Below are 12,043 nucleotides of genomic sequence, written 5' to 3' on the forward strand. Positions count from 1 at the left end.
TGACCTTGACCTCCTTAGCTTTTCCTTTCTCGTGAAAAGCTATTTCCTATTTGAAACTAAAAGGATAAGTTGCAAATCTTATGACCGAAATTGTAAGTTTCATTGTTGAGCCTGCATCGAAAGAGTGCACCTTGATGTCCTTAGGTGTCACTCTGAACTGGTACAGCTTATTTTTATGAGTATGTATCGCTCCATCTAATTGTGGTTCTTTGTATCATCAGAAAATAGGAGACAGTGCAAGGTGCATGTGTTTGAAAAAAGAAAAATGCAAGAGAGTTACAAGGGGAAAAGCCTGATCAACCCGATAAGCAATGTACTTGTGATGCATTGTTACGAAATCAATCCATTATGGCAATGTTATGCTTTGGGTCTTAAAATTTTGCTTCAATTTTATACATTTGTATACATATGTCCTAGAAAATAGAAATCACACTGGAAAATGCAATAATTCAGCCTCAGTAAGAACTGCGACGTAGTAGCCGAAAAAGGCATTGGGGGACGGTCCAAGCACACAGAAACATATTTGGACCATTTAACTAAGTTTGGGCATTGGGTGGGCTGTCGACAACCTGTGTTAACAGAGAGCTAGAGGCCCCATGATGACTCGGGAGTGAATTTTTGCAGGTTTGTGGTCCTTTTGAATTACTTTTTTAATGCAATGAGAGAAAATTCGGGTAAAAAAAAAAAAGAAAAATGGACTACCTAACTGTGGCTTGTGAGCCCAGTTTTTTTTTTTTTTGGGAAAATAAAAAATCATAATTTTAAGATGTAAAAGGACATCTGAATTGGAAAAAATAAAGGGAAAAAAAAGCAATGGCGTAAAATGAAAGAACGGAAGGCACCTCATAGTTTCAATAGTCATGATAATTGTTTTAAGGGGAAAGCAAAACTTCATCGTGGAGTTGAACCGGCAAGCTAGGCTCATTAGATTTTTATTTTTTGTGAAAAAAAGGATGGATTTGGCTCTAGTAACCACCATGGGACAAGACATGATTCCGAATCATGGATAGTACAATTCTCACACCTACAACACATGCTTCCAAATTATAGATAGCCACCAACACAATTTTCACATTTGCAGTGAAATTGAACATACTATCTTTTATAAGGAAGTGACATATTCTTATCAATTAAGTCAACTTGTGTTTTTTTTTTTTTTTTTTTTTTGTCAACACAGGGGTGTCCGGGTCAAGACCCGAAGGCGGCCCGACTAATCCCCTGCGCCTGAAGTACCCCGCCCCCCAAGAGCACCCAGGCGGTATGTGAGGTCAGACTCGAACCTGTGCCACCCCGAAGATTACCCCCGAGGCTCACCAGCCGAGCTGACCCCGAGGGGCATTAAGTCAACTTGTGTTGATAAGGCAAAATTAAATAGATTTCGTGACATATCTGCTAGAAAATAAATGGATCTTATGGAAACACCAAATTTTCGGCACTTTTGTCACATTTTCCATCGCTTTTTTGCTTGCAGATAGGTTGTTTTGATAATTTCTATTTATTCTTCAGGTTCCTATTTATGTCAATTTATGCCCCCCTAAAAAATTAAAAGATGTTGAATTCTATTTATTTGTATCTCTCGCATATTTCAACTTCTCTAGATTCGACCTCAACTGACTAAATTAAACATTAACATTCTTTTTTAACCAAACAAGAGGAAAAAAAAAGAAGATGAAGAAATAGAATCTAATTCATTTAGATACCCTATCTAAATTCTATCCATCTATTTTATAGACGGGGTGTATCCCATTGAAGTGGAAAACAATATGTAATTATTATGATCTAAACTACAAATATGAATGTCGCTGTACAACTAAAAAACAGAACTAGCAGAGACAAAATTGGTGATATGTCGCCGTACAACTACGAAAAGTGAGGTAGATATCCAACAATCAACAGTCAGACAAAATAGGTCAGTTTTCAAGCCACTAGATATTTCTAAAACCACTGTCCCTGGCCAACTGATTATCTTCCTAGAAGTCCTATATATCAACAATTGGTCACTCGATCTTAAGTATTGAATGAAGGACAAGAATTTGTAAGGGAATTGTTGATTGAATTGATCAAATAAATGAGTTATGTAAGCAGAGTTTCTAGGGGGGAAACTGGTACAGTTGTCCAGGGCCAAGAGGACCAATGCTCCAAATACAGCAGCTCTAGCTTTTTCGGTCTTCCTCCAAGTTGGCGTAGCAAAAGGGCCTCTCGTGCCAGCAGTATTGTGCAAGAAGATGCAAGAATTTCGAGAGCAGGTGGTCAGGGAGAAGAAGAAGATAGGAAAAAGCTGGTGGATGAGTCTTTTCAGAAGGTCATGTTTTTGAATTGCTGGTCACAGAGCTAGCATTTTTAGACTTAATATTCGAGCAACTACAATTGTGTCGAAAGGAATAAATGTGACTACAGCAATGAGATTCAAGACAATTTCATTACCATTGATGTTTTGCTGCATTATTATTTATTTAGATGTTTGGCAACCAATTCCACTCTAAACTAGTACATAATAGCTGCAAAATACCTTAAAAAGCTCATGTTTTCAGAGCCATCTCAAGTTTGCGACACGCCCTGTTTGATCTCCTCTATAGTCTATACGTGAAGCCCACAAATGATGTGGCCAAATTTGCTGTGATAAGAGTAGTATTCGCTCAGCGGCCTTTTCTATTCTAGTCAATAGAGGCCAAATTTCCTCATGCGGTGAAAATCATGAGAGATTACTACTATTAGTTAGATTCTGCAGTTATAATGTCAGACAACAGTATTTCTCAAATCCCTCCTTGTACTTCTCCTGTCTCCACCTTGACATGGTTTCTTTGTTGTCACCGGCTCCAATGATTAGATAACAATGCAATTTTTTTTTTCCTTGTTTTCTGGTTCATTCAAGATAACAATAATGCAATTTGGCATGCGTTGGCTCTGCTCATGAAACTTGTAGTACTATAAACTTGTAGTGAAAATATCAACGAGTTTGTTTGGATAGGAGGTTATTTGAAATATTTATTTGAGATAATTATTATAGCACTTTTTATGATGTGATGTATATGAGATAAAAAGGTAGTTAAAAATTGTGTTTATGGCGCAAGTAGAAAAAAATTTGAAATTTTGTATCAAGGAGGTGGATGTATAAGATGGCCAAAGCCACCGAATTTGTGAACATGGCTGCTTTTATCTGGCTTCTTTTCATTATCACGTCGGCTGATATTGGATTTGGATGGACAGGACCATTCATGGTAAGTCTTGGCATATATACAATCCATCCACGATCCCTAGTGGTTTTCTCCTTCAGTATTTCCGTCCCCTAATGATCATCATAATGATGCAAAAATATCCAATCACTTGTTAACATTTTCAGATTTGAATTTCATATGACAAGACTTTCTTTATATCGTTCGTTCTGCTGTTGAAATGAAGTGTTAGTGCACAATCAAGTCCAAAATGCGATCAAGCGATGGGTGTGAAAAGTGGAGATACTTGTTTGTTTCACCGTGTCCCAGAATTTCCACATTATCTCTATCGCATTCTTTGGTGCAATGAATCCCAATCTCAACTACTCCTACAATAGTTAGCCATGAAGACAAATTTAAAACTCTATTTGAGTGGAGGTTAAGAGATCAAATCCTTTGGTCTACATTTTAATATCCAGACTTTCTTGAAAATATTTTGTCAGTGTACATAGGAACCCTTCTGGACCAATGGTGTGGTTCGCCAAGTTCCCCTCGATCTATTTAGGTCCCCTTCCCCTAATGTAAAGTAGAAGTAATTGTAACATAGAATCTATAGTGTTGACGAAAAAGAAAAAAAGAAAACGAGAGAACCCCAATCTCAATTGTTCTAGACTCTTTATAGGCCAGTGGCCCGGCGTTAATGGACGTTCAGATTGAGCCCAATACATGTGGCCTACTTGAGATAAATTCCTACTTCTGCAGATGCCGGAAGCCCTTAATCGGTTATCAAATAGGCTAACTGGGCCTTTCATGAGGTTCATGCATTTCCTTCGAGGAGAAACGTTTTCTAACGGGCTACGAACAGATCTGCTGTAGCCTATGTCCAAGCGAAGACGTCAAAATTGACCCATGTCCAGGAGTAAAGCAGTAGCTACAACCACCTACAATTGAAAAAAGATTTAAATTTTTTTTTTTGTTTTGTGGGAGATATGCATCCATTAATTGTTTTAGGAAATCAGAGGGGGTTTCATGCTAAGGAATGAGTTTCAAAATTAATCACAGCAATACTTATAATTTGGTTAAAATTTGGAATGAATTAACGGGTACAATAACATAAGTCTTTTCTCCAAAACAAAACAAAACAAAAAAAAAATAATAATAAAAGGGGAGAAAGAAATGGCAGTTTTACACTAGTCTCCTCATCCGTCGTTGCATCGATCGAACGCCTTGTTACTTTATGATGATCCACATGCCCCCAGCTAAAGTATGCTAATCATCCCTTATGATTATTTGCTAAATAATCCATCATGTGAGAGACAATTCCATTATGATTCGATAATAATGCAGCATCATCATCATATATATATATATATATGAGAGAGAGACAATTCCATTATGAATTTTCTGGGCAGACCATTCATAGAAACTGTGTGTTATTATCAACCCAACCAATTATGAGATAACGAATCAATTCCTCATTGAACCACATCTCCTTTGGACAAAGGCACAAAGTCGATAACGAGACTTTTTTTTCCCTTTTCTTAACCTTTTTTTTTTTTTCTTTGGCTCGAAAGTGGGAAACAAGATTCTAGCAACATTGTGGTTCCGAATGCTTCCCTCTATGAAAAAAGTTTAATCTTGGAAGATAACTACGTACGAAAAGCAGCTTCCAAGGCCAAGCACTACGTCTTTGCGTCTCCTTTTCGTCTAGCCTTTCAATGCTTTTTCACGGGAATAAACCCCCCCGCCCGCATATATATATATATACAATTTATATGCATCTTTAACTATATTCAAATTCTCAATCTCAATCATATCTATTAGTATTTTTTTAACACTAAATCAAAGGCTCGTCATTTTGTTATTTTGCCTAAAAGATAAAAAAAAGAAGAAGCTATATTGAAGCTTGGTATGTACGTTTCAAGAAGAAAAGAGACCGTGTATTCATTCATGTTTGTATCAGAATTCACCATATATAGTGAAGAAAAGATCCAAAGGAAAAGGAGCCATTAATGTATCCCTACTTGCTTCCTTGCAGTCGTGAGAATATGCTATATTTGCTGATTAATGGCGAACAAGAACAAACCACACAACTGCCTCCTCTCAAAAATCATCCTTATCCAAAAATTAGTATCAATTGCAAAAGTTTGGTTGCAAGATGCAAAGGTGTTGTCCAATTGGAAAGCTGTTCGTGGAATCATGTGATTCATCTTTTCAATCCGTATTTGCAGAACCGTGACTTGGCTGAGTTTCCAACTTCCTACGTTCTTTATCCAATGGCATTTAAACCAGCAAGGGTGGTTATGTGAACAATATCGTGACCAAATTAATTTAGCCATCCGTCCTTTGATTCCCAGATATAACACCAATGCAATGAAGATCAACATTATTGTTCTTTGTCACGAAAAGGGCACTTTAGCCTAATTATTGTTACATGGAAAAAGTAGAAGATGGTGACTCGGTTAGTCTAATCTGAAACGTGAGTTTTTTTTTTCTTTCCCTTTTTGTTTCCACTTGTAGATTGTGAAATTGTTCGGAAATGGATATCATGGCCTTAGGGCCTCCATGAATCATGATCAGAAAGAGCAACTTTCGGAATTTCTGTTCTCTGTCGTCCATTACCTGACAATGCAGTTTCCTTAAGTTCGGTTTCTAATGGATAATGTTTGGATAAAAAGTTTTTAGAAAAATTCTATAGAATACTGCACCGTAGCTTTTCTATTTTCGGGTAATATGGTGTATTTGAAATAAAGATTTGATTAAAAATAAGATGATGATTGAAGAATGTATTTAGAATGCAACAAAAAGAACTTTCACAGAAAACGGACAATCGAATTGAGCAGAGTTTTAGTTTAGTATAAGACGTAGCACTCATCCATATAGTGTTCACTAAAAATATTTGATGCCATTAGGAGAAGTATTTTAATGATTCCTTTTGTATACAACAAAATTAGTAGCCATTGAAAAATTAGTGGTAACCAAAAACAGATGAAATGAAAACCAAACGGCCAATGGCAAATCAATAAGACTAGTGTAATTTATCGAGATTCTGAGGGCCGGCACGGAACAAAATGGAGGAGGTTGACCTCTTCAACTTTTCCTTCTTTTTCTATTCTTTAGTCTTGGATTTTTGTAATTTTGTTTTTGACAAGAAGAAAGATATTCCCTCCTACCTTGAGCAGTTAATAATTTGAATTCAAATTGTATGTCATTACTTTGCTTTTAAAAAAAAAATTAAATATCAATGGGAGGTCTTGATTCTCGAATTTGGAACCTCTCGCCTATGCTTTGTCTCTCGTACCACCTAACTCATCTTTCCACTTTTTAAAGTGTCTCGAGTTGATTAGAATTGATCAAACTGTTTTAGTGGACTCCAATTAAGGGTGTCAACGGGTCAAGTTTGGATCAAAATTTATAGTTTCGGATCCGGACCCATTTTTATGTAGTAGATCTGAACCCGACCCATATACTCGACGGGCCTTGACTTTAGAGTTCGAAACTGGGTCCGACGAGTTCGGGTTGCATCCGGGTCTAAAAGGTCCAAATATAAATATTTCAAAATTAAATAAAAAACCAATCACAAATCTAATCTCCAAACTTAAACAAATCAAATTACAAAACTAAATCACAAATAACTCGCAATAGTTAATCTAAAACTAACCACAAATCATTCTACAAAGTCATTACTAAATTGTTAATTTGGTAAAACAATGTATTTAGAAATATTTATATTTTATAATTATTAATATATTGTTCGGATCCGGATCGAATACGGGTCGAAATCTTATATTCCGTATCCGATTCGTTTTTGTTAGAGTAAATGGATTCAGATTCGGGTTCGAGTATCAGAATTATTTTTCAACTCAAACCCAAAAAAACTTATCGGATCTGGATCGAATCCGGGTCCAAACCCGACCCATTGACAGTCTTAACTCCAATCTCCTAATAAAAATAATCTCTCTCTCTCTCTCTCTCTCTTCTTTTTTGGAAAGTGTCCTAAATTTTGCAAATACCTATCAAAATTTCTAGCAGTTGGGCAGTGGGACATGGAAGCCTGCAACTTCAATGCCTGATGCCTTGTATTTTCTATCTTCTTTACTATAATAGTGCCATACTCGTGTACCCAAGTACTTATTTCTGCCTAGTTTTTGACCTTTTTTTTTCCCCGGAGGGGAAGATAAAATAAAACAGTCATGTTATCCCTGCCATGACCAGTTCAATATGGTGGTGAGTTTCGGTGCCATAATGCCTTCCCATGGCCTGCATTTGTAAGGAGCGGAAGTACTCGCTTTTCCTGTGTTACAGTATTCTGGTAGAAACATAAATGCAAACAATAGAAAAATGTGGGATTTTCCCCACGTTTTGTAGCTATTTGACACCTCTATCTCCATAAATACAATTATCTTCTTCACCCCAAAAAAAAAAAACCAAGAAAAAAAGGTGGGTTTTTGGTTGGTACAAAAGGGGCAATTTGAGTATATGACCTCAATAGTGGGCTAAGCTAACCGTTGGGAAAAGCCTAGCAAAGTGCTGTTTGAATGTCCCGCAAGAAAAGCAAATACAACAGGATTGAAACCGGGAAACATGCATTCTGCACCTCGAAACACTTTCCTTGCTTAAGCAAGGTTTTAGCACCGAATTGATTTGGCTAAATTCTATCTCTAAGGGGAACCTACCGTTCGATCTTTGATAGTTTGGTTTGGAGCTCATTTTTTGAAAGCATAATTGCTTGCATTGCAACAGAATTTTGTGGATCGATGAAAGATGTGGACGGTTTCTTGCTTCCTTTTTGTTGATTGGTGTTTTTTCTCCAGAGAGGATACAATAGACAAGAACATATTATTACAGTCACTATGGAGGATTAAAATCGATAAAATAAAAAAGCTAGCAAAGAGGGCTGGTAAAACATAACACAATTTACATATAACATTTTGATGTTGGAATTCAACAGTGTCTAATGCTAACATATTTAAATTTGAAAACACTTCTATATATCACTGTCAATCAATTATAACAGCAGAAGGGACAAATTTATACTTCCTAACTGAATAAAAACAATGCAGCTTCTGCGTCCTCTTCACTGAGTAATTTATGATTCATCTGGCCCTTTTTTATACTCGCTTGGTCGGCCCCAGCTCAACGTCCTTGATACCTCCATTGGGATAATCACCTTCTGTCACGTACCTGGACCAAAACCAGTGCTGCTTCCAGACCATATGCATCTCTTCAATTGGTATGTTCTTAGTCTCAGGCAAGAAGAAGTATATGAAGATGGTCATTACCAGGACAAATCCCCCAAAGAAGAGGAACAGCCCAAACTTCATGTGACAGAGCATATTCAAGAACACTTGGGCCACCAGAAAAGTGAAGAGCATGTTCACTGAAACGTTAACACTCTGAGCAGCAGACCTGATCTCAAGTGGGAAAATCTCACTAGGCACCAGCCATCCAAGGGGTCCCCAAGACCAAGCAAATCCAGCGACGTATATGCATATGAACAGCACCACCACAACTGCATACCACTTTGGTAAATCGCCAGGAACTCCATTGACACCAAACTTCACACCAATGCAAATTGACACGATGATCTGCGAATCAAGCAAAGTTATTCAAGTGTTAAAACCAGAACCAGAACCGTTTTCTTCGATTCCAAAAGAGAATTAGGCATTAATTGGGTGATTTTTTTTCGGTGGGGGGCGGGGGGTACCTGGCAGATGAGCATTTGTACGCCACCTTCAAGGAAAAGCGCTCTCCTACCCCATTTATCCACACCGTAAATCGAAACCATAGTTGCAACAACATTCACAATTCCAGTAATTACAGCAGACATAAGAGAAGCGTTGCTTTTAAATCCAATTGTTTGGAAAAGGACAGGAGCATAGAACATAATCACGTTAATCCCAGTAAACTGTTGAAAGAATGGAATGGCGATGGCCATCGTAAGTTGTGGCCTGTACTTCCTCTGCAAGATGTTCCTCCAGGGGTGTTCCACCATCTTGGAGGCCTCACTGGCTGCAACCAAGTCATTGAACTCTTCATCAACGTTGTCAATACCCCTGATTCTTATCAGCCTGGCTTTGGCTTCATTTGTTTGTCCGCGTTCGATCATTGAGTTAGGTGTCTCCGGAAGGATTAGTGATCCAACTGTTATGATCAGGGCCGGCACCATTGCACCTCCCAAACTCAGTCGCCAACCCCATCCGCCTTTAATTTTTGCAAAGAAGTAATTCAACACATTTGCCACCAGAATACCAATCGTGATGGACAATTGAAACCCAATGTTCAATGCGCCTCTGTACTTGTAGGGAGCCATTTCAGACAGGTACAAAGGCACAGACTGTAGAAAAGAAAACCAGTAAAAATGTCAATTTCATAACTGCTAGCTAACTTTTTACTCGTATATTTTCATCATACATTAAAATTACTGGAAAACAGATTAAAAAGTGTCAAAAAAAAAAAAAGGATGCCGTGGTCTAAGGGACCTCATGTTCTCGTCGTATTTCGAGGAGGAGGACAACAATTTTATAATTGAAGCCAAGAAAAACAGAAAAGGGGCCTTTCATTTTCAATTCAATTTGTCACTTTTTGCAAATATTAAACGCCGTTGCCATCACTGGTAACTAAGGTGGGGAGGTGAGGGCCCTCTGCAGAAGTCATATGCGAAGAAAAACGTGCACACCTACAAGTATCACCCAACCATTTACCAAGAAAAAAAATGGTGTTTCATTTTTTTCCACAACCATAAAAATGATGGATTGCTATTTTATTCAACTGAGTCGACCCCATGAAAGACTTGACTGAAAAATTCTACAGCTCATCAAATCTTGAATTTATACCAGTGTAGGTATCGTAGCAAAAATTAAGCGAAATAGCCAGCCTGATTTTAGCCCAAGACGACTAGATTGGTACTCATTCCATTGCTGTCCTGCGTGTCAATAACTTAACCTACTTAAATCGCATGATCTGTGCAATAAACTCCGAATCAGATCTGGGACACACAGCTTTTTGACCAACAACTTGTAAGTTCGCAAGTCAATTTTTGGTTCAAAACCTCTATACTAACCATACAAGGAACAAACCAAAACTGAAAAAAAAAAAAAAAATAATCTTGAGACAGCCAAACAAGCCCTCAAAATTAGAAGATGCGAATTTTTAGAAAAAGGAATTTTTTTTTTTTTTTAAAAAAAAGGTTCTTTGTTCCGCATAAACAACTCATACCACATCAAAACAGAACAGACCAAGGGTGCAAATCTCTTTATCCGAACCCAAAGAATTCCACAACTTTTGCACACCAAACTCCGAAACTCACACTGAAAAAAGGAGGTAAAAGAAAGGATGATTTTGTTCTCGAGTAAAAAGGAGAATCTGAACTAAACTATATTATTACCTGATTGGCAAATCCAATACCAAAACCAAGGAGAATACGACCGACAATCAGCATCCAAACCTTCCGAGCAAAGCCATTGACCAAAGCCCCGGCGAGAAACAGAACTCCCCCGAAAAGCATTGACAACTTCCTCCCCATTCTCCTGGTCACAGTTGAAGCCACAAGGGATGAAGCCAGTGCAGCCAAGTACAAAGATGACGTGAACATGGTTAGAGTTTCACTGTCAAATCTGCAGTACTGGTTTGTTGACTTGTCATTATTCTTTTTGTCATATACTGATCGGAAGAACTTATGCAGAAACGAATCCATGGATGTCACCCCACCTGCATCAATATTCAGTCCAATCCATGATCAGTTAAAATCATAATCAAAACTAACAAAATATTTTTTCTTCAAATAAGGAAAAAAAAGAAAGAGAAAAGAAAGAAAACAGTTTTGGGAGGCGTTATGTTATTTTTTCCAGCAGGACATGGGTAAATGCAGACCTGAAATTCCAATATCGTAACCGAAGATCAATCCACCCATGGCTGCGACGACGCATGTTACGGTAACAAAAAGAGTAAGGTTTCCGGGATATGCTTTCCCTCCGTCGGGACCTACGAAGCCACCTCCGGCCATGTTTTGGCAGTTCTTCTAAGCCTAACCAACTCTACAATATTATCAACACAAGTTATGCAGAAACAAGTTTCTCACAGAAAGAATTGATGAAGGGCTGATGGAGAGAAGGACTAATATAGTATAAGGGAGACCAGAAAGAAATAAAGATGTGACGGCTTAGAAAAAGGAACCAGTAATGGGAGGTCTTGCAAGGGAGTTGTAGGGAGTATATATAGATGGAAAGAGTGTGCAAGTATTTCGTAAGCCGACGAGAATTTAGCTGTCAATAAAAAGATGAAGGCCTATTTTATCGTATTTTATCAGATTAAACCATTCGTCCCAAGGATTATAATTATTATGGTAATAGAATTATCTTGGGTTAGTATACAAGACAAGTGGACCCAAAAAGCAAAAGGAAGAAAACAAAAAGCCCTTAATTGTAACGGTACTAAAGAGTGTATCTTTCAATATTCTTTGTCCAATTGGGATGTAAAATAATTGGGTAATCTTTGGCTTAATTTTGTGGCATTGCAATGTGGATAAGATATGAACCGAAAGATTAGACTTCTACCGTCCAAGTAATCATAGATCTTTTACAGTTCATAGGACAGTGGGAACTCGGATTTCGGAGAGTTGCTGCAAATTGCAAATTGAAGCTGGGAAGTTGCCATCTTGGATTTGCTGGCATGGACACATCAGTGTTTAGTCATCGTGCTTTTTTTTTTTTTTTATCTGTATCTTACAAGAAGGTTGGGAGTGGGCTGAAATCTAAAAGTCTTCACATAAAAAAAAATTGTTTTTCACAGGGACTTGTTTTTCCTGTACTTCTTAATTATAAAGGCCTTAAGGTTGTGTTTGAATTATAATTTTTTGAAATTTTCATAGAAAATGTATTGCAGTGATTCAA

The 12,043-nt window shown here is 37.5% G+C and overlaps 1 protein-coding gene across 1 annotated transcript; it reads right to left on the minus strand.

The window, feature by feature from the left end:
* Nucleotides 1–8,050: 8,050 nt before the first annotated feature.
* LOC113760767 (sugar carrier protein C) lies at nucleotides 8,051–11,341 on the minus strand. Its single transcript, XM_027303484.1, has 4 exons — nucleotides 11,025–11,341; nucleotides 10,540–10,862; nucleotides 8,860–9,489; nucleotides 8,051–8,740 (listed from the first exon to the last, which is right to left on the minus strand). The coding sequence occupies exons 1-4, from the start codon at nucleotides 11,155–11,157 to the stop codon at nucleotides 8,264–8,266; spliced, it is 1,563 nt and encodes a 520-aa protein (XP_027159285.1). The 5' UTR covers nucleotides 11,158–11,341; the 3' UTR covers nucleotides 8,051–8,263.
* Nucleotides 11,342–12,043: the final 702 nt, after the last annotated feature.

The sequence above is a fragment of the Coffea eugenioides genome, chromosome 2, assembly GCF_003713205.1.
Source record: "Coffea eugenioides isolate CCC68of chromosome 2, Ceug_1.0, whole genome shotgun sequence".
NCBI classification, from domain to species: Eukaryota; Viridiplantae; Streptophyta; class Magnoliopsida; order Gentianales; family Rubiaceae; genus Coffea; species Coffea eugenioides.